At 61.3% G+C, this 22,423-nt stretch overlaps 1 protein-coding gene across 3 annotated transcripts in view; it reads left to right on the forward strand.

Annotated features, from left to right (window-relative positions):
• Positions 1-22,423, forward strand: part of RPH3AL (rabphilin 3A like (without C2 domains)) — a 95,756-nt gene that overhangs the window by 20,917 nt on the left and 52,416 nt on the right. For 2 of the 3 annotated variants that reach the window (XM_084863034.1, XM_084863035.1), the window contains exons 2-4: positions 4,834-4,938; positions 8,931-9,074; positions 12,782-12,911. In XM_084863034.1, coding sequence (XP_084719160.1) covers positions 4,862-4,938; positions 8,931-9,074; positions 12,782-12,911 — 351 coding nt within the window. In that variant the 5' untranslated portion in view covers positions 4,834-4,861. Of the gene's footprint in view, positions 1-4,833; positions 4,939-8,930; positions 9,075-11,502; positions 12,202-12,781; positions 12,912-22,423 lie in introns of those variants that run through there. The other variant, XM_084863036.1, reaches the window with a different exon arrangement.

Genomic DNA, 22,423 nt, shown 5'->3' on the forward strand with positions numbered 1-22,423 from the left:
AGTGCAGCTGATCGATGACTCTCTCATCGATGTTTCTAACTATCTCTCTCTCTCCCTTTCTCTCTGTACAAAATCAATAAAATATATTTTAAAAAGAAAAAAAAAAAAAGAAAAGAAAGGCTGAGAACCACTGCCCTCAAGGGTATTCGGGGTGCTTTGTGCGGGGCGATGCGGCCTTGCTGTGTCTCTAACCTCGCCGGCTGCTGTTTCCTCCCGGATGTCCCACCATTGAGGATGCGAAGGTTTGAGCACAGGATCCCTCCCTTCTTCTCGCCTCCTCCCCTGCCCAGCTCCACGCCCTTTTGGTTCAGAAGCTTCTGTGGAAGAGGGGCTTCCCACCCTGAGGCTCCTGGCTCGCCCCTCCCTCCGAGGGCCCCTTCCCCCCCCCGTAAGGATGCCTGGCGGAGAGGGGAGGGCACTCCAGACTCAGGGCGCCCAGCTGCCCCAGGATGGGCAGGAAGGCCCCCAGTCCTCCAGTCCTGGGAGCAGTGGCCTGAGGTGTGGCGGCCCCTGCAGGCAGAGGCAGGAGCTGCAGCATCTGTGAGGCAAGGACAGGTCGGGGCTGGGACACAGCCTCTCCAGCCTCCAGCCCCACCGCCACGTCCATTCCTTAAAGCTCCAGCATTCGGTAGCCACCCCCCGCCCCCCATCTGCGGGTTTACCTGCCGTGGTTTTAGTTAGCTGCCGTCTGAAGATATTAGTGGGGAATTCCTGGAACAAGCAATTCGCGTGACAGACGATGTGCCGTTCCGAGGATCCTGCTCCGCTCGGGCTGGGGTGTCCGTCACCCTGCGGTGTCGCGTGTCCGTGCTGTTTGTTCACGTAGTGATTTCTCGTTATCACATCCACCGTCACAAGATCACGCTGCTTCTGTCCAAGGAACCCTTATCGTACCTCCTGATGGCTCCAGAGCGCAGCCTCGTGGTGATGACTCTCTGACTGTGCCTAATGTATGAATGAAACTGTGTCACAGGTGTTGGGCGTGCATCCACTGGAGTTCTTGGGTCATATGCCCCGCGGAGAAGAGGGGGTCCACTTTGTTTTTAATATAATAATAAGAAAGAAGCAGGGCGACTGAGTTGTAGTATATTGTGAATGTTTACTTGTAAGTGCTTTTGACACCCACACAGCGGTGTGACTGTGCAGTTCACAAGGTAACCAATTAAGACACACAACCAACCACAGAGCGCGGAGGGCTGGAAGCAGGGCGCCTGATTAAAGTGGTTGGTGAGTCTCGTTTTCTAGCCCACCCGTGTTTTTCCGGATTGTGTGTTAGCCTCGTTTGAGAGAAGATCAAGACTTGGCATCCGAGGAGGCTGTTGATGATGGTGGCACCCCAGCGTGGGCCTGGCCACGGGGTCTCCGTGCGTCTCTCTCCTGAGGTTGTCCTCCGTGGGAAGCATATGCCTGAAAGTGCTTTCTGAGTGGGATAGGGAAACCCCTGCGGTCAAGGTCGTGGACTTGGTCCCTGTGTGGGTCAGTGAGCTGTCGTCTGCATGCTGCCCCCTGCTGGTCATCACAGAAATGGGCGACATTGGTCTGGAATAGCCCTTTTCAAACCGTGGTCTGGGGGTCCCCGACAGATTAGGAGGTGTACATGATCAAAATTATTCTCATCATCATCATCATAAGACGTTTGGTCTCATTGCCTTACAAATGTGAAGAGTTGATTGATATGGTTCTAGGTGCCACCTTAGAACTAGTCTTTAAGAAACAACCAGCTGCTGAGTTTCAGTGCAGTGGGCAAGATTAGCCACAATTATCTGGAAACACGCCTCCCTTCCCAACCTTGGTACGTATGTGTGAGAGTCTGGATTTCTTTCATGCACTTGAATAAAACCACATAGCGCAAAAGATTGGATGGAAAACCAGATGTGAGCATCCAGCTGGTTTTTGTAAGCCACCCATTACACAGATTTGTAAAAACGTAAAACAGTGCTAATTGTCTCATTAAGCATTTTTGTTTTGAGAATATAGTTATTTTTTTAAAAAAAAATATGTGAACATCTAATGGGTTTATTATTTTTATTTTTTAAAAATATATTTTATTGATTTTTTACAGAGAGGAAGGGAGAGGGACAGAGAACCAGAAATATCGATGAGAGAGAACCATCGATCAGCTGCCTCCTGCACACCTCTCATCGGGGATGTGCCCGCAACCCAGGTACACGCCCTTGACCGGAATCGAACCTGGGACCTTTCAGTCCACAGGCTGACACTCTATCCACTGAGCCAAACTGGTTTTGGCTATTATTTTTATTTATTTTTTATTTTGTTTTGTTTTATTATTTTTTTAAATATATTTTATTGATTTTTTACAGAGATGAAGGGAGAGAGATAGAGAGCTAGAAACGTCGATGAGAGAGAAAGATTGACCAGCTGCCTCTTGCACACCCCCTACCGGGGATGTGCCCGCAACCAAGGTACATGCCCTTGACCGGAATCAAACCCGGGACCCTTCAGTCCGCAGATCAATGCTCTACCACTGAGCCAAACTGGTTTCAGCTATTTTTATTTTTTTAAAAAATTCAAAAGCATAAAGAACTTTTCTTTAATATATATTTTTTTTTATTGATTTCAGAGAGGAAGGGAGAGGGAAAATAGAAACATCAATGATGAGAGAGAATCATTGATCAGCTGCCTCCTGTACACCCTTACTGGGAATCGAGCCTGCAACCAGGCATGTGTCCTTGACCTGAATCGAACTCGGGACCCTTCAGTCTGTAGGCCAATGCTCTATCCACTGAGCTAAACCAGCTAGGGTGGTTTATTATTTTTAATTAATGTTAAGTGTTTTCTCTGTTTAATATCTAATATTAAAAATATCAATAGATATAACCCCCATCACTTGGAGTCTTCAGAATTTTTATAACAATTTAATAAGATAATAATTCTCATACCATAAAATTCACACTTTTAAAAGGTGAATTCAGTGGTTTTCGTGTATTCCACAAAGTAGTGCAACCATCACCACTCAAAAAGAAACCCCGAACCCCCTAGCAGTCATTCCCCACTCCTTTCCCCCCTCCCTCACCCCAGTCCTGACAATTACTAATCTGCTTTCTGTGTCTAGATTTGCCTATTCTGAATATTTCATATAAACAGAACCATACAATATGTAGTAATCATTTGTGTCTGGCTTCTTTGACTTAGATTAATGTTTTCAAGGTTTATCCGTGTTATGGCCAAATAGTATTCCATATATATATATATATATATATATATATATATATATATATATGGCTAAGTGATTGGACGACTGGCCGGCAGGTATGATGCACGCTGACCACCAGGGGGCAGACACTCAATGCAGGAGCTGCTGAGCGACAGCAACTTTGTAGAGGGCCCTCTCACAGTCCTGGACCTCTCAGGGGATGTTGGACTGCCAATTTCTGCCCGTTCCCCACAGGCCAGGCCGAGGGACCCCATCTGCCGGGGGGACCCTGCTCACTCCACAGACGCCCTTTGAGCCCTGGCGCTGTCGCAGGTGCAGCCGGCTGGGGAGGGACTGTGGGAGGTTGGCTCCAGGGCGTGTCCGGCCCTTCTCGCCCAGTCCCGCCCCACCCTGCCCATCTACCTTCTAATTAATTTCCTTTCAACGTGCACGAATCCATGCTCCGGGCCTCTTGTCGTATGATAAGCCACATTTTATTATTTTATCAGTTGATGGGCTGTTGAATTGGGGCCACTCTTCGGCTCTTTTGCACAGTGCTGCTGTGGGCATTCAAGCACAAGGTTTTGTGTGGATGTATTTTTCCGTTCTCTTGGGCACATCCCTAGAAGTAGTTTCTGGGTCAGCTGGTAGCTCTGTTTAGCATTTGAGGAACTGCCAAGACTAATTTCCAGCCTCAGTAATTTTTCAGCGTGTAAGGAAAGGAGTCCTGTGACTCTGGCTGGTTTGGCTCAGCGGACAGAGCCTCGGCCTGCGGACTGAAGGGTCCCGGGTTCAATCCCGGTCAAGGGCACGTCCCTGGGTTGCAGGCTTGGTCCCTGGCCCTGTGAGAGGGGCACACGCAGGAGGCAGCCCATCGGTGTGTCTCTCTCACATCACATCCGTGTTTAAAAAGAGAGAGGAGCCCTGTGTGTGAGCGCCAGGGATTGGGCAGGGGGGTGCGGGCAACTCAGGCCAGGCTCTCGTCTCTGTCCTGGGGCCGAGTCCCTCCAAACCGCCTCTCCTCTGTGCTCCTTTCCCCTCTGAGCCGTCCTTGGTGGCAGAGAGGGAGCCGTGAGCACGCCCGGCTGCGGAAGTTAAGCCGCCAGGGAGTCCTGGGGCGGGGTCTGGTCTCCGCAGATTTTGAGGGTGCCCTCTGCCCTGCGCCCCCCGCCGCGGTGCAGGGAGGCAGCCCGGCCGCAGCTGCCTCCCTCTGCCTCCTTCCCGCTCTGGCGCGGGTCCGCTGGCTGAGCGGAGTCCCGTGGGGAGCCGTGTCTGTGAGGCCTCGTCAGCAGAGCTGAGGAAGGCAGCTGGCTCCAGCCACCCACGGGCCTGGCCGCTGCTCCAGAGCCCTGCCCAGAGAGGGGCTGCCTGCCGTAGCCCCCACCTCCGCCAGGCCCCTCCCGCGGGGCGATGGGCTGAGCCTGGCAGGCGCTGTGCGTGGAGGGGCAGGGATCGGCCCCCTCCCCGCCCCCAGGGGTTTGCCGGCCTTGGAGAGAGGCGTCCGGAGGGAACAGAGTTTGGCTGCAGGAGTGATTCCGACGCTGAGGCTCCGGGTGCCGGGGGCAGCGGCGTGCGGGGATCGGTTGGCCGTGCCGCCGCCGTGTGGAGCCCGTGGGGCCCGCCTGCCACCTGCACCCCGGCCAGTGACGCGCTCTTTCCTTGTGCTCCTCTCCCCCCAGATGTGACCCGCGCTGGCCGGGCTCCAGCATGGCCGACACCATCTTCGGCAGCAGCGGCCCCCAGTGGGTCTGCCCCAACGACCGGCAGCTCGCCCTGCGGGCCAAGTGAGTGCCGTCCCTTCCCGCGCCGTCGCAGGCCCTCCTCTCTCCGGCAAGACTCAGGCCCAGGGCCCGGGGAGAGAGGGCTTTGGAGACAGGTGCCTCCAGGATGGACACCAGGCCCCATGCCCTGAGCGGGGCCCTGAGCAGCCATTCACTCTGTAACCACCAGGGGGGTTTCTCTCCGTTTCTCAGGCGGGGAGAGTGCGCGGGGCCCTTGCCCGAGGCACGTACCTGGTGCCTGGCAGCTCAGGGCCACACCGGACCCTCCTGACGCCTGCACCGGCGTTCTCCGTCACCGCAGGCTGCAGGGAGCCAGCCCTTCCCCACCTTCTCCGGGAAGAGACATCCCTCACTGCGTTTCACCCTGAGCCCCGGGAGGCGGGAGGCCCCGCTGGAACCGAGCGCCCGGCACCTTCTGATCCTGGAGGGGTGGACTGTTAGAGGGGAAGATGGAGGAGGGGCTTCTAGAAGAAGGAACGGCATGTGCAAAGGCCCTGGGGTGAAAGGAGCAAGAAGAGGGCCTGACAGGAAGCCGGCATTGAGGGGAACGCAGGGCGTGAGTGATGCGGTGAAGGGGGCAAAAGGAAGGTGGAGAGGCGGGCAGAGGCCTGAGTGAAGGAGGAGCCGAATGAGGAGTGAGTGAGGAGCCGAAACACACACTCAGCCAGCCGCGGGCGCCCGGCTCCTCCCCGCGGTGCCTGTCCGTCCCCGGGGCCCTGGTTTTCCTGTTGCCTCTCCTCCTGGCAACCCCTCAGCTCCGTGCTGCCCCGACCGCCTCTGCCCGCTGTTCCCCTTCGGCTCACAGATGCCCCTCCTGCCTCCCTGTTTCCCGTCTCTCCAGGGAGCGGGGGGTCCCTGGTGTCGGATCAGCCTAAGCGTCCCCTTCATCTGTCAAACTGTGTCAATTACCAGAGAACAGCATTTCCCAAATGGGACCGAGTTCAAAAAATAAAATAAAATTTGCAATTAGATGTGAGGAGCCTGCAGGGACCCAGGGCCCACACATCAAAGGGGGAGAGAAATTAATCTGAAACGCCCGGGAAGAGCCGAGTCCTGCCTGACCTGCAGGAATCGCTGCACAGCCGTTAATTTGTCCCTCTCCCCGGGCGGCTCAGCCCCTCAGGGCAGGTACCAGGAGGAAGCCAGCCCTCTCTCTCTCTCCTGATGCCAGGCAAGACGTGTCCTGCCTGCCGGCGGGCGGGGTACAAGGAGCCAGGGAGAGCCGTGCCCTGGGGCCAGGGCCCGGGGTGACCCCTGGCCACTCCGCCCGCATTTCCATCGGTTCTCCCTGACCTTGTCTTGCGCTCAGCAGCAGCCAGAGCTGTAGTGGCACCTTTGAGAGGAGCAGATGCTTTTATCTTCTCCTGGGGTGTGCCGCCTTATGCCAGGCTCCTGCTAACGCCAGGCTCCTGGTCATGCCGGGCTCCTGGTCATGCCAGACTCCGTAAAGGCCTGGCACAGACCCCCACACCCAGGCACTAAGCTGAGGGTCCCTCTGGGAAGCCTTTCCTAGCTCTCGCTCAGTCTGTCCTGTCCTCCAGCCACCGTCAGTGTGAGCCCCGATGGTGTGCCTGGCACTGGTTGCACAGCAGCAGACAAGACCACGTGGTCTCTTGTCTTCAGGCACTAATGGAGGGGCGTGAGCTCTGAGCACACACTTACCCACGTGCTGTGACGGTGCAGGTGGGGGGTGGGGGTGGGGGTGCTGGCTTCCTCTGGGGATTGGAGGGGCTCCCCTGAGGCTGTGACACCTGTGCTGATCCCGGAGGGGGGTGGGCTGTTAGATGGGAAGGTGGGGGAGGGGCTTCTAGCAGAAGGAACGGCATGTGCCAAGGCCCTGGGGTGAAAGGAGCAAGAAGAGGACCTCGCAGGGGCCAGCAGTGAGGGGCACACGGAGCGTGAGTGAGGCCGTGAAGGGGTAGAAGGAAGGTGGAGAGGCGGGCAGGGGCCTGGCAGGGCAGGGCCTGGTCCCCCAGAGACTCAGTTCCGGACGGAGAAGGAGGGTCTCAGCTTGCCTCAGTCTAGTATTTCCGCCTCTAATTGCACATTTCCTTGAACTCCGTCTCATTTGGGAAATGCTGCTCTGGTAACTGACACAGTTTGACAGATGAAGCTTAGGCTTATCTGACACCAGGGACCCCCCCCCCCCAACTCCCTGGAGCTATGCCCAGGCCTTATGGAAACTGAGAGCAGACATGTAACCCTCTTGGAGGAGGTCAGGAAAAGCCTCCTGGTGAAGACAGAAGCACAGGGGTGTGCGCCGCAGGAAGGGGGCTCAGCAAGAGGGGACGCTCCCTGGGTGCAGGGCGCAGCGTGAGCCAAGGCCTGGCGACGGCGTGCAGCCCGGGGCCCGGGCAGCGGGGGCGGTGCTGCTCATGCACACCATGTGAGGCGGGGCGGGGCGGGGGCACCCTCCGGGGTCGTACCCTGAGTGACCTCCCTTGGCTCTGAGGAGGGCACCTCGGGGGACACGGTGCTCAGTGGCAGCTGTGCCCATAGTGGGAACAGGGCTGAGGGGGCAGGGCTAGGGAGCGGGCAGGAATCACTGAGAACGTAAATGGGGTTCGTGGGTGAGCAGACGGAGGTGGGGAAGGAGGTCAGAAGGTGCCCTGGGGGGGAGCAGGGCAGGGCCGTTGGGAGCCGCCAGATGCTGGACGGGAGCTCCCCTGGCCAGGAGGCCTGCCGACGCCTGACGTGCCGTTAGAAAGTTCGAGGCATCTAACTGTGCCCTGCCCCTTCCCTCTCTGAGAAATGGGGAGGCTGCTTTGCAGGCTGATACGGGGCCCAGTGGGGGGTGAGGGGTCTGCAGGGCCTCGGGCTGGCACTGGGCCCGGGGGAGCTGGGTAGGAGCTGGGACAGGTGGCGGTGCAGGTGCCCTCCCTCCTCTGACTAGCTCTGTTCCCCTTGTTTACACACCTCCTGACACCCACCTGCAGCCCACCGGCAGCATGTCCCCAGCACCCGTGAGCCTGGCATCAGCAAATGTGCGTGGAATGGATAGCGCCTGTCACTTTAAATTAATAGACGTTTGTGCTGTTGATCAGGCGCCTGCCTCCCGAGCACACTCGTCTCCACGGCCATGACTTTGCCGTCCTGTCCATCTCTGTTCCCAGCACCAGGCACAGAGTGTCTTCGAGAGGCTGGGACCCCGGGCAGGGCGCGGTGGGGTGGGCCTGTGTGGCCACCCTCTCCTCTCCCCACCCAGCAAAACAGGAAGGGCTGGTGTCCTTGCCCTCAGCCCTGGCCACAGCCACAGGCGGTGTCATCGCAGCCAGTGGAGTGGCGACCGCTGAGCCCCTGAGCCAGGCCCGGCCACCTCTCCTCTCTTGCAGCTCCATGACCCTCCTGCCCTTGAACCCTGAATTTTCTTTTTTTCTTTTAAAAATATATTTTATTGATTTTCTACAGAGAGGAAGGGAGAGGGATAGAGAGCCAGAAACATCGATGGGAGAGAAACATGGAACAGCTGCCTCCTGCGCACCCCCCACTGGGGATGTGCCCTCAACCAACGTACATGCCCTTGACTGGAATCGAACCTGTGACCCTTCAGTCCGCAGGCCTACGCTCTATCGGCTAAGCCACACCGGTTTCGGCTGAACCCTGAATTTTCAAAATGCTGTTAATCTCCTTTTATCCTCAAGGTTCATGCTAAACCTACTTACAGTTCTTCCCTATTCCTTACTAAGCGCCATCTCACTTTCTTCTGTGACGCAGATCTAGGTTTTATTCTTCTCTGGATCACCCCCTAAGCCCCTCCCTCAACACCTCACACACCATGGCTGTGGCGTGGCCGTGGCCGTGGCCGTGGCCTTCTCCATGTGTACAGCGGGCGCGTCTGTGCTCCTGCCTCCCGGGAGCGGAGACGGGGTGCCGTCTGAGTGGGCGGCAGAGCTGGCACCTGGCAGCTCCTGTTTCTGAGCCCCTGGCGCCTGTGGCCACGGCGGGGTGGCGGGTTTGCACGGGGTGGCCTCAGGCCCACCTTGTTCTCTCCCGAGGCTGCAGACGGGTTGGTCTGTGCACACCTACCAGACGGAGAAGCAGAGGAAGAGCCAGTGCCTCAGCCCGGCCGAGGTGGAGGCCATCCTGCAGGTCATCCAGAGGGCCGAGCGGCTGGACGTCCTGGAGCAGCAGAGGATCGGGTGAGGGCCGAGAGGGCCGGGCCAGAGCTGCCCGGGGAGAGGCGGGCGGGTGCTCAGTGCAGCCCAGGGAGAGGGGGCAGGGTGCCTGGTGCAGCCCGGGGTGAGGGGGCAGGGTGCTCGGTGCAGCCCGGGGAGAGGGGGCAGGGTGCTCAGGGCAGCCCGGGGAGAGGGGGCAGGGTGCCCGGTGTAGCCCGGGGAGAGGGGGCAGGGTGCTCGGTGTAGCCCGGGGAGAGGGGGCAGGTGCTCGGTGCAGCCCGGGGAGAGGGGGCAGGGTGCTCGGTGCAGCCCGGGGAGAGGGGGCAGGGTGCTCGGTGCTCGGTGTAGCCCGGGGAGAGGGGGCAGGGTGCTCGGTGTAGCCCGGGGAGAGGGGGCAGGGTGCTCGGTGCAGCCCGGGGAGAGGGGGCAGGGTGCTCGGTGCAGCCCGGGGAGAGGGGGCAGGGTGCTCGGTGCAGCCCGAGGAGAGGGGGCAGGGTGCTCGGTGCAGCCCGGGGAGAGGGGGCAGGGTGCTCGGTGCAGCCCGGGGAGAGGGGGCAGGGTGCTCAGGGCAGCCCGGGGAGAGGGGGCAGGGTGCCCGGTGCAGCCCGGGGAGAGGGGGCAGGTGCTCGGTGCAGCCCGGGGAGAGGGGGCAGGTGCTCGGTGCAGCCCGGGGAGAGGGGGCAGGGTGCTCGGTGCAGCCCGGGGAGAGGGGGCAGGTGCTCGGTGCAGCCCGGGGAGAGGGGGCAGGGTGCTCGGTGCAGTCTGGGGAGAGGAGGGCAGGTGCTCGGTGCAGCCCGGGGAGAGGGGGCAGGGTGCTCGGTGCAGCCCGGGGAGAGGGGGCAGGGTGCTCGGTGCAGCCCGGGGAGAGGGGGCAGGGTGCTCGGTGCTCGGTGTAGCCCGGGGAGAGGGGGCAGGGTGCTCGGTGCAGCCCGGGGAGAGGGGGCAGGGTGCCCAGTGCAGCCCGGGGAGAGGGGGCAGGGTGCCCGGTGCTCGGTGCAGCCCGGGGAGAGGGGGCAGGGTGCTCAGTGCTCAGTGTAGCCCGGGGAGAGGGGGGCAGGGTGCTCGGTGCTCGGTGTAGCCCGGGGAGAGGGGGCAGGGTGCCCGGTGCAGCCCGGGGAGAGGGGGGCAGGGTGCTCGGTGCAGCCCGGGGAGAAGGGGCAGGGTGCTCGGTGCAGCCCGGGGAGAGGGGGCAGGGTGCCCGGTGTAGCCCGGGGAGAGGGGGCAGGGTGCTTGGTGCAGCCCGGGGAGAGGGGGCAGGGTGCTCAGTGCAGCCCGGGGAGAGGGGGCAGGTGCTCGGTGCAGCCCGGGAGAGGGGGCAGGGTGCTCAGGGCAGCCCGGGGAGGGGGGGCAGGGTGCTCGGTGCAGCCCGGGGAGAGGGGGCGGGGTGCTCGGTGCAGCCCGGGGAGAGGAGGGCAGGTGCTCGGTGCAGCCCGGGGAGAGGGGGGCAGGATGCTCGGTGCAGCCCGGGAAGAGGAGGGCAGGGTGCTCGGTGCAGCCTGGGGAGAGGGGGCAGGGTGCTCGGTGCAGCCCGGGGAGAGGGGGCAGGGTGCTCGGTGCAGCCCGGGGAGAGGGGGCAGGGTGCTCGGTGCAGCCCGGGGAGAGGGGGCAGGGTGCCTGGTGCAGCCCGGGGAGAGGGGACAGGGTTCTCGGTGCCAGACCGGGGGCGGCCGGTCCGGCCCCCTCTGGGAGCCTGGGTCTGGCCGGGGCCCAGAATGGCCCAGGAGGCAGTGCCTCGGGTTCATTGTCTCAGAAGGAGGAGGTGGGTGCACCCCGTGTGTTGTGTGAGTTAGGGGGCACGAGGTCGTACTGGCAGGGGGTCCCCGAGAACAAGCGGGTCAGGCAGGGCCGATGCCGGCCTTGCTCAGAGGCCTGTAGGCACGGGGAAGGGACAGCGCCCTGAGGAGGTCAGGAGTGCTTGCTGGAGGGCACGGGGAGAGGCAGCCTCCGCCCAGCCTGCTCTCCCCCGGCTCCCGGCAGAGTCTGGGAGCAGGTGGAGTTGCCATTCACACTCAGGCTCCACCTCTTAAGAGCTGTGTGACCCTGCCCATCGCTGAGCCTCAGTATTCCCATCTGTAAAATGGGGGGAAATACTGTGGGGTGTGGAGGGCATGACAGCGAGAGAAGACAGTGTAGCCATACTCTGTCCTTCATTCATTCAAGAATGTTCGCTGCGTGTCCACCAGGCACGGCGTCCCTGCTGCCAGAAAAACAGAAGTGTCTGCCAGTTCCCAGGCCGCAGCATTGCTTAGAGCAGGGGTCCTCAAACTTTTTAAAGTGGGGGCCAGATCACGGTCCCTCAGAGAGCTGGAGGGCCGGACTATATGAACTACTAATTCCTACTGTAACACCTCGGCTGCGCTCACTGCCCAAAAAACCTGGCGGGCAGGATCAGACTCCTCTGTGGGCCGCATGTGGCCCGCGGGCCGTAGTTTGAAGACCCCTGGTAGAGGTTGTCATGGAACGGGGCACAGTGGGCCGAGGGCTGTGGCACCCCGAGGAGGCACCTTCCCCAGGCTCAGGGGGTTCCGGAAGGCTCCTGGGCACTCAGCATCAGAGGTTCAAAGTCGGGCTCTTTTTCTCTCTTTCTCCCCCTGCTTCACCCACCCCGTCGCTCAAACCAGAGGCCTCGCGCCGTCCTGGGTCTCTCTCACCTCCCCTCACGCCCAGGCCATGGAGGCTGCTTCTGAAACACAGCCCGTCCCAGTCTCCATCCCCCTTCCCTGGACCCCGCCACCCGCTGCTGGCTTCCTCACCCCCATGCCCCCCTGTGATCCTGAGTGACTTTTTAAAATCACTCCTCTGCTTAAAACTCCTCCGTGGCTTCACGTTGATCCGAGAGAATAATCCAGACTCCGTGCTGTGACCGGCAGAACCACGTAACCCGCCGTCCTCGCCCCTCCCGCCTGCTGGAAGCACAGCCACCCGGCCTCTGGCCGTCCTGCCGGCCCGCCCCTCCTCCCCGGGAGCGCTCCGGCTCCCTCTGCCTCGGCTTCCCCTCCCCGGCTCCCTGGCTCCCCGCACGCTGTGTCCTCGTCCTCCTCAGCTCTCAGCTCTGATGTCTGGAGAGAGGCCCCATCATCACCGCTAGCATGCCCCTGGCCCTCGGGGTCTCCCTCCCCCGTCTACTCACTCCACTTCCCCTCCGAAGGCAGTGAGTTCTTCTGTTTCCTTGTGTCTGAACTTTCTCCCTTTATTAGTATTTTTAAAATATATTTTATTGATTTTTTTTACAGAGAGAAAGGGAGAGAGAGAGAGAGAAACATCAATGGGAGAGAAACATCGATCAGCTGCCTCCTGCACCTCCTCTCCCCCCCAAATCCCCCCCCCCCCCCCACCGGGGATGTGCCTGCAACCAAGATACATGCCCTTGACCGGAATCTAACCCGGGACCCTTCAGCCCGCAGGCCAACGCCCCATCCGCTGAGCCAAACCGGTTTCAGCTGGGCGTTCTCCCTTTATTGAGAATATGTTCTGTGAGAGCAGGGACCAGGTCTGCCTCTGGCCTGCTTGCTGCCATGTTCCTAGCACCCAGCACCTCCTAGACGCTCAGTTAGCATTGGGAGTGAGTGAATGAGGAGGGGTTCCAGCCAGGAGAGAGGGGAGGCAGGGACCAGGGTCCCGGTGAGGGGCAGCACGGGAGGCCTGTGTGGGTGGGCCTGAGGCCGCTGGGCCCGGGCAGAGTCGGGGTGGAGCCGGGACGCACTGCCATCGGACTGTGTCCTGTGCTGCAGGCGGCTGGTGGAGCGGCTGGACACCATGAGGCGCAACGTGATGGGGAACGGCCTGTCCCAGTGCCTGCTGTGCGGGGAGGTGCTGGGCTACCTGCGCAGCTCGTCCGTGTTCTGCAAGGACTGCAGGAAGGTGAGGCCCTGCCCGGCCCGGCCACCGGCTGCCCGGCCTGGGCCCGTTCCGGTGCTGGCCCAGTGCTGTGGCTCTGCATCCCGCTCCCAGGAGTGTGTGCGTGTGTGTGTGTGTGTGTGTGTGTGTGTGTGCTGGTCCAGCTCTGTGGCTTTGCATCCTGGCTCCAAGGAGTGTGTGTGTGTGTGTGTGTGTGTGTGTGCTGGTCCAGCTCTGTGGCTTTGCATCCTGGCTCCAAGGAGTGTGTGTGTGTGTGTGTGTGCGCTGGTCCAGCTCTGTGGCTCTGCATCCAAGGAGTGTGGGTGTGTGCCAGTGCCGGTATGTGCATGTGTGTGTACATGTGTGTGCATGTGTGTGAGAATGAGTTTGTGTGTGTGCATGTGTGTGTGTGTAGGCACATGGCATCCTATGCTTCTTGGCGGGAGGGATTGGAGCCTGCAGGTCAGAGGGCCTGGGTTCACAGGCCCAGGTGTGGCTGCGGCTCCCCCACTGGCCACCTGACCTCAGAAAACCTGTTTAATCACGTGTTGTTTCATCGTCCTGATCTGTAAAACACGGATAATCACACGACGTGCCTTATAGAGTTATGGGGATTAAACGCTACCTGCAAAACTCCTGAAACCTTGTCTGGCACATCAAGCACTCAGTAAACGTTATTGGTTTTTACCAAGTAAACACAACCCTCCTCCGAGCCAAATCGTACACTAGGATTGCACTTCCCGTCCTGTCGGTCTGCCCTTCCAGCCGGTGGTGGGCTAACTCCGGGTCAGGGGGATCCAGAGGGCACGTGTCCGCAACGGTCCTTCCCTCGGGTCCCGATGGTCAGAGCGATGCTGACCGTAGCGGGGACCGAGGTTTCCAGGACCAAGAGCACTCGGGAGGGCGGCCTGGAGGCGCTGGCCCTGCGGCCTTCCGAGAGGCTGGGAGGAGAGGGAAGGGAGAGCAGCAGGGAGAGCCGCGGAGCTGGAGATGTGAGGATGCAGGCCCGGGGGCCGGGAGGAGTGGCTGGAAGCAGCAGCAGCACAGGACGTGACGTCCTGTTTGACTTGGGAGCAGGGGAGCTTGGCGGAGGGAGGCCAGGTCGTGGGGCCTGGAAGACATGGCGGACCGGAGCTCTCTGTGGAGACGGGCCTGTGAGAGGGGAGAGCCCTCTGAGGGCCGCGCTGCATTGGAGCAGAGGAGGCAGGTCCCGGGCCCCAGGGCCCTGGGAGAGGGTCAGAGATGTCACTCAGACACCCTACGGCCGTCTGCCAGGCCCGGGTTACTTAGGACCGTGGTCTGCAAACTGCGGCTCACGAGCCACATGCAGCTCTTCGGCCCCTTGAGTGCGGCTCTTCCACAAAATACCAGGGCCCGGGCGAGTCTATGTTGAAAACGTGGCGTTAGAAGGAGTTTAAGTTTAAAAAATGTGGCTCTCCAAAGAAATGTCAGTCGTTGCACTGTTGATGTTTGGCTCTGTGGACGAATGAGTTTGCCGAACACTGACTTAGGAGAATCAGGAGAGGCCCCGGCCAAGCTTTAGCCCTTACAGGGGCGCTGGCGTCCGGGAGGGACGGACCTGGCCATCCATTCTCTCATCCAACAAATACGCCCCGGACGCCTCCTGTGCCGGCACGGGGTGCGGAGCGGAGACAGGCCTCTGGGACGGTGGGTAACTCTTACCGACGCCATTGGGTTACAGAGCAGCCCTGGGGCCTGAGGGAGCTCTCACAGGGCACTGCCTGTCGGGGGCCTCAGGGTCCCTCCACTCTGGGTTCCCCAGTGACCGTGGCGCTTCTATTCCATCTCACGTCCTGCCTCCTCACCCTGTGCAGCGGCGGCAGCGTGTCCTGGAGGCGTGTGGCCGTGGCCGTGGGCGGGCTGCTGGGGCCGCTGGCTCGGGGCGTGTCCCGATCCAGGCCTGGGGGCCGGTCTGCAGGGGCTGCTGGCCCCACGGAGGCGGCTCCCGGCTGCCACTAAGGAGCCCGCGGCGTCTGCGGGCAGAAGCCTCGGCGCGGGCACTCGTGGCAGCCGCCCTCGGTAATTGGGCCCGCACGCCCAGGCTGCTGCCCTCATTAGGGGCGGGCTGTGCTGGGAAGGGAGGGGGCGGCGGCTTAATTAGGGAGGCCTGGCGCTCCTAATTGCTCGGGCTCTGAGTCAGCCAGCTCCAGGTTTAATTGCCAGTCGGTTTCACCAGCAATGGGAGGGGGGGCAGGGCTGCAGGGAACACCTCAACACACACACACACACACACACACACACACACACACACACGAGGCCTGGATGGTGCTAGCACCGGGCGAGGGAAGCATAGGATTTTTTTTCTGGTTTCCGACAAAAGGCGTCTGTGGTGTGGGTGCGGAGGAGGCGGCCCAGGAAGCGGTGGTCGCGGTGATGAGTGCCGAGCCCTGTGAGAGAGCCCCGTGAGAGAGGATGAGGCGGCATGGCCCTCCGCTCTAAGCTGGTCCTCAGGGAAGTTCGGCTGCGGGAGGGGAGGTGTCCCTGCTCAGGACGGGGAGGGCTGGAGGGAAGGCGCAGGCAGACCGGACCCGGGCCCCACAGCCAGCCCGAGGTCTGAGGGGGTATGGGAGGGGACCCCAGCAGAAAGCTGGCAGCAACCTGAGGGCCACTAACCCCATCTAGGGGCCCCACCCTCATGGTCTCATGGAACGCTGACTCCGCCCAAAGGCCCCACCTGGTGCCTGGCTAACAAGTGTCCTCTAGGCCGGAACCGGTTTGGCTCAGTGGATAGAGCGTTGGTCTGGGACTGAAGGGTCCCAGGTTCGATTCTGGTCAAGGGCATGTACCTTGGTTGTGGGCACATCCCCAGTAGGGGGTGTGTTGCAGGAGGCAGCTGATCGATGTTTGTCTCTCATCGATGTTTCTGGCTCTCTCTCTCTCCCCCTTCCTCTGTAAAAAAATCAATAAAATATATATATATTAAAAAGAAGAAGTGTCCTATAGGCAGCAGAGCCATCAAAAAAAGGGGTTCTTATTCAGGAAGCAGTGGGTCTCTGGGGAGGTCAGGTCCAGAGGCAGACCAGGAACGGGACTGTGTGAGAGAGCCTGTTGGATGCTCTGAAACAGGAAGCCCGTGCACTCCAGAGGCACAGACGCAGCGGTGGCCGCTGTCGCTCCTGAGCTGGGCCCAGTGCAGGCCGGAGGAGCAGGCCCGGGCGCAGACGGAGCCCGGTGCATGGTTCTTTTAAAGCAGTGGTGGGTTTGCTTCCCAGGCCTCTCTGTCTCAGGCCGGGATTGAGTCCGTGTCCTCTCGGCAGGGAGATGCCAGGGTGGGGCTGGGCTTGTGCTCCTGAGACGCCCCTTGGTGTCTGATGTTCCTGTGATACCATGTACCCTTTACGGCCCCCGGGAGGGAGGCAGGCAAAAGACAGTGATTAGACCCATTTTCCAGGCGGAGAAACTGAGGCTCTGGGCGACGCCAGGGCCTCATATCTCAAGTCAGAACTTTGCTCACTCTTTGGGGGTAAAAAGAGCTGAAGGCTCATAGGAGACACCACCCCCCCCCCCCAAAAGGAAGGTGGTATTTGGTGCCAGCTTGCCAATTGGGTGCCAAGGCCATTGACTAAGCGTCTCTCGCCCTGGAGAAGGGGTCGTCGGCCCTCGTTCTGACCACCCCCTGGCCGCCCCTGAAGCAAACACACACACCCAGGCTTGTCGCACCCCCAGGACGCTGGGCGGGGCCTGGACACGTCTGGGGGTTTGCTGGGGGTTTGTGTTTGCTGAGTGGTGGATGAGAGTCCCTGGGAGGCCGGCCGCCCCTCCTCGAGGGAGCACAGCGGTCTCCAGGCCTGGGCGGGGGCAGGCTCCTTCCGGAGGCAGCTGTCTGCGCCCCCCGGCCCGTGGCCCCCCGGGTCTGGTCATTGTACATTCGTGAGGGAAGGCAGGCCGCAGGAAGTGGTGTTGGCAAATCCGTTTAGCAGCTGTTACCGGGAACGGCTGTTCTGTGCAGCCTCTTGTCCTCTGTTGCGGTAAATAACCGATAATGACATTTCCAGCCCGCCGTGTGGCCGGCCTCGCCTCGCCTCGCCGCTGCGCCCTGCCTGCCGCCGCACCTCGCAGGCCTGCCGCTCGTCATCGCTCTCCCACCGCCCGCCGCCCCGGCCGCGGCCTGTGCTGTCCGCGGACCCTGACCTGGGGTGGATGGAGCCTGAGGGTGGGGCTGGGCAGCAGGTGCCTCTCCTGCTGCTGGGGCAGCAGGGAGGGGAGGGGAGGGGAGGGGAAGGGGGAGCCAGCTTCTCTTCAGAGGCTGCCCTGAGCCTCGGCCTCCAAACCAAGACAGAGCCAGGCCTTTCTCACACGCAGCTTGGGGGACCTTCCCTGGCTCTCTCACCAACGCTTCCCTCCGCCTTGTCATCCCCCTTCTGTAGAGGGGTGACTCCCGGGTGACAGATGGAGACACTGAGGCTGGGCGGGGTTATCATCTGCCCAGGAAGCACCTCTGCCGGGCTGAGCTCGGCCCTCTGGGGAGCGAGCGAGGCCGGAGCGCCCGGGGCCATGGCTCGGCCTCCCCACCACTCCCGGCTGCCCCCGGGGAGTCTCCTGGGCCTTCCAGCTCGTTCCCTGGGCCTCTGCTCCTTGACGGGGGTGCTCTGCCCGCCCCCTGAGGTCCTCAGTGGCTCCCGCTGCCCCCAGAATGAGGTCTGACCGCCTCCATGCGGTGCCCCCGGCTCCCAGCCCATTCCCTGGCTCACGTTAATGACCCTCCTGGGCTGGGAGTTCTGGGGCTGAGGGTTGGGCCTCCCTGCACCTGCCCGACCATTCCCGCTCTCCTCAGAGCCCTCCGAGCCCGCTCTGCACACCGCCAGGGCCCCTAATTGCTCGTTAGTGATGCTGCTGCCGCCAGAATGTTCGGGAGCCTGAGGGTGTTTGTCTAGGCTGCTGTGTTTTCTCAAATAAAAAAATCCGTTCCAGCGACAGGTCCTTCCGGGCTTTGAGGCTAATGGGCTGTGTCCCAGGCCCCGAGGGGCCGTGGGGAAGGGAGGGGGTGTTTTCACACACACTGACCTCCCGAGAGTGAGGATGACCCTGGAAGTCAGCGAAGACAGTGCTGACCTCTGGAGCGGCTGCCGAGGCTGCGTGTCCCCGGCTGAGCTGGGAGGGGCTGGGCTGGGCTGGGGCTGGGGGGAGGGGGCAGCGGGTCTGTGCAGTCACTGGAGAGACAGCGTCTGTCCGTAGGATGCAATTAGCTCTCCTCTCTGGACGCCCACTGTGGGAGCACACGGGGTGGGCGTGGGGGGTGAGGGAGGGCGTCACGGAGGAGATACACAGAAGCTCCTAGCCATGAGGCACAGCATGGAGGCATGGGAACCCCTAGGGCACATGTGTCAAGCACAAGGCCCGCGGGCCAAACCCAGCCCGCCAGGCCTTGCAATGTGGCCCGCACCGCGCTGTCATCACTGCACTCCGCTGTCAGTTTATGACATTGTCAGTTTATGACTGTTCAGTAAACCATTCGGCCCACGATTTAGGCTGGATTTTAGATTTTGGCCCCTTCTCTGATTGAGTTCGACACCCCTACCCTAGAGTGTGGGGAGCAGACAGTGGCGCTTGGCGGGCACCATGGGCTTGGGAAGCTGGCGGGCGAGGTGGGGCCAAGGCCTTCGGTGTGCGTCCGTGTTCTTGTCTCTCCCCCCCTCAGCCCGTGAGCCTTACCGCACCCTCGCCGAGGCCGGGCCTGGCCGCAGCAGGGCCATGGGAAGTGTTTTCCGGATGCTCCGGGCATCATCGGCCCAACCTGCAGTGAGGTCGCCGCCCACCAGGGGGAGGGGTGGCGGAAGGACAGCGGAGCCTCCTGCCTTGCCTTCCCACCAGCAGGGCTGTGACTTCCGTGTCTCTGAGGCCAGGCTGAGGCCCTGGGCACACGCCCTAGGACAGGGGTCTTCAAACTACGGCCCGCGGGCCACATGCAGCCTCCGGGGGAGTCTGATCCTGCCCGCCAGGTTTTCTGGGCAGTGAGCGCAGCCGAGGTGTTGCAGTAGGAATTAGTAGTTCATATAGTCCGGCCCTCTAGCTCTCTGAGGGACCGTGATCTGGCCCCCACTTTAAAAAGTTTGAGGACCCCTGCAGGATGTCGGATCTCAGAGCGAGTGTCTTCGCGGCAGAACCGGCCCGGGGGTCCTGGCATGGCCAGTGCTGACCGCAGCCCGCGCCTTCCCTCAGCGCTGGGGCTTCGTGGCAGCCCCATTGCAGCCATGAGCTCCGGGGCTGTGGGGCGGGGCAAGGCATTGTCAGGACTCTGGGTGCGAGAATGGAACAACCCCAATGGCAGAGCCTCCTCCGGGGCCGTCGCTCTGAGACGCAGGCTCCTTTAACGGAGGCCGGGCCAGGCACTGCAGGGGCCAGTCCTCGGTGGGAGCCCAGCTCCAGGGCCTGGGGAGCAGAGCTGGGTTATGCAGCCAGGGTCAGGCTGGGAGGCTGCAGCCGGCGGTGTCTGGCCGTCAGTTCCGTGTCCCTGCTCCTGGCGTGTTCGGTGGCCACGTCGGAAAGGGAGCTGCCGTTTATCTTCAGCCAGCGTTGTTCCCGGGCCCTCTCTCAGCTCGTGGTGGGGGTGTCACAGGGAGTGTGGGTGAGAGGTCAGATCGGGACGTGGGCCCCAGTCCGCCCTCTGCTGGCTGCCCTGGTGTGACCCGAGCCGCCTGCCCCGCCTCGCCTTGTTAAGTGAATAATCCATGTCAGGCACGCCGGCTGCAGCCTGCGCGCGAGGCGGGTTACGTAAGCCCGTTTTTATTGTTACAGACCTGGGTCTGCACCCCGGCCTGCCACCTCCTCGCCATGTGAACTTAGCCACGCCCCCAGCACCTGGGGGCCTCCAGCAGCCTCCTCCACAGCATCCGGACCCTAAGCCCTCCCTCCAGGGGCCGTGGTGAGCGTACAGGAGACTGAATGTGATCATGGTGATGTCTGTTGAGCGCTGAGCTTGGTGCCGGGCCCGGACGAGGTGCTCAGTAAATGGTGGCTGTGATCATTGTTAGGAGTTGTAACCCTAAGCGACCATGCAGCGAGGAGCAAGATGGATGTAAGCTGCTCCTTCACCCCCGGGGCCTTCCCCGCCCTACTCCCTCCCCGCGGGCAGAGGTGGAGAGCGGCAGGCCGCGGGGACCTGGCCTCCCCGGAGACCGCTGGTCCGAGCGCCATCCCTCCGTGGTCCTGACGGGGCCCGGGGACCTGCAGCTGGAAGTCTGAGGGCCGTGCCCAGCGCAGCCCGGTCACCTCCAGGAGCCCAGGCTGGTGGGCGGGCACAGAGGCCAGGGGTTTGTTCCCTTAGGGCTGGAGGGAGCTAAGAAGGGCCCCAGGAGTCTGTCCCCGCAGAGGGAGCCCCGCAGGGCGGAGCAGGCCGTTTCTGGTCTCAGAGGCGATGCGAGGACAACCAGGACCCGGAAGAGTTAACAGAACAGGGGCCGGTGGGTGGGCCCCGTGGAGGGGGCAGGTGAGCAGCCACCACCTCCACCCCTGCCAGTCTGGCGGTCCCATCCTGCCTGAACCCCCCCCATACCCCCACCCCCATCAGACACGCACAGTGGGGCAGGAGCACAGCCGTGATCCAAGGCCCACACGAGGGGATTTCTCGTTACGCGCTTGTGAAAGGTCATAAGCAAGAGCTGCTTCTGTTCCCTTTGCAACCCTGCCCTCCACCCCGACACGGCGCCAGGCGACGGGCGGCCTGGTGAGCGGCGGGCGGAGGGAGGAGGCGTTTGGAAGCTTCCTCCCTCTGGGAGAGGCGGCGGGGGGCTGGGCCCGCACGGCTGGGGTTTGCGGCTGGTCCCGGAGCAGCGTCAGGTGCGGGAGCGGAGGGCCTGCCCGCAGGTGGCGGTGCTGCCTCCAGAAGCCTGACTGCTGCCTCATTTTCCCTAAAATGCAGTCGGGTGTTTCCCTCTGAAGGTTTGATTTCTGGCAACCAGGACACGCCGTGTGATGTGAAGTGCACACGTGTGGGGTCCCGTCTTCACGTGGCTCTGTGCGTGTGCTGCTGTCACTTGTACATAGCCTAAGGCAGTGTTTTCCAACCTTCTCTCATGATGAGAATCACCTGGTGGAGTTGTTAAAACACAGATTCCTGAATCCCAACTAAGAAGTGCTAAACTAGAATTTTTGGAAACATATAGGTAAAATTGTATACTTAACTAGTGCTCTAAGACAGATTTTATATACAGAGCACTAAGTTAGGTATGCAATTTTACCTATATGTTCTCAAAAATTCTAGTTTAGCACTTCTTAGTTGGGATTCAGGAATCTGTGTTTTAACAACTCCACCAGGTGATTCTCATCATGAGAGAAGGTTGGGAAACACTGGCCTAAGGTGACCAGACGTCCCGCTTTTGGCGGGACAGTCCTGATTTTTAACAATTTGTCCCGATTTAAAATTTATTTTCAATAAAAAAAAAAAAAAACCTTTTAAAAAAAATTAGGACGTCTGGTCACTTTAACGTAGCCATTTCTGCCCTTCGTTTGCGGTGTCGTTCACCGAGAGACGCGCTCACGGTCGCTGTCAGTGGCTGGGACTCTGAAAAGTCCTTTTCCGTGTCCGTCTTGCTGGTTCGGATCTCCTCCCGCCCCAGGCCCTCGGGGACAGCGGCTGTGCCTCCCTCGTCCTCGCCGCTTCCACCGGTGTCGACGGAGCGTTTGTTGCGTTAAGCATCCGATATTTTCTCATTAACCGTCCCCAGTATTCCTCTCCGCAGTCCAGCGTGCGTTTCCCCGGCCTCCGTGTTCGGGACGCGGGAGCACAATTTCATCTTGTTGTGGTTGGCTGAGCGTCGCCAACATCTCCGTCTGGGTGATGGATGATGATCCCGCCGCGCCCGCAGGCCTGTCCGGGTGCCGGCTGTTCCTCAGTCACTGAGTGTTCCCGAGAGCAGCTTTGTTCCCGGCCCTGCCCCCCGTCCCTTCCTCTGACCAGATCAGTCGGGGAACTCCCCCTGTGGAGTGGGGGAGGGATTCTGCCTGAGGTTGGCGGGGTTCACAGTGAGGATGGGGAGCCAGGGCCTGAGCGCAGGTGCACTTCCTGCCTCCGGGCGGCGCTGTGGGAGGGGAAGGTGTTGCCGTCAGTGTGTGCTCCCGGGAGGCCAGGGGTCCCCCGGGCGGCCGGGATTGTGAGGACGTCGAGGAGGGTGCCGCTCAGACCTTAGGATGAGGCTGCACCCAGGGAGAGGCGTCTGCGCGCAGGGAAAGGACACGGAGCATCGTTGTTCAGGGTCGCACCCACATGACCTCTCCGGCCCTGCAGGGTGCACCCCAGGGTGGAGGACCAGCACGGAGGGGTCCTGTGGGGTGCCCCCTTAACACAGGGTGCTCAGAGTCCTTTCCCTGGTGTGTGGGCCAGCCTGGGGCCACACACGGACCCTGAGAAGGAGGCCCGCCGGCCAGCAGCCCTGCCCCTGGATGTCCTACCCGAGTGCAGGCTGTCCCACCCCCTCGCTGCCACGTGGGTGTGTCCTGTCTCCCCGTGCCTCACCTCTGTAACTGGCACGTTCTAGGAGGGACCACATCCTGCCTTCTCAACAGCAATAGTGAAAGTA

Source organism: Pipistrellus hanaki (genome assembly GCF_964339955.1).
Source record: "Pipistrellus hanaki genome assembly, chromosome: 16".
Classification (NCBI taxonomy): Eukaryota; Metazoa; Chordata; class Mammalia; order Chiroptera; family Vespertilionidae; genus Pipistrellus; species Pipistrellus hanaki.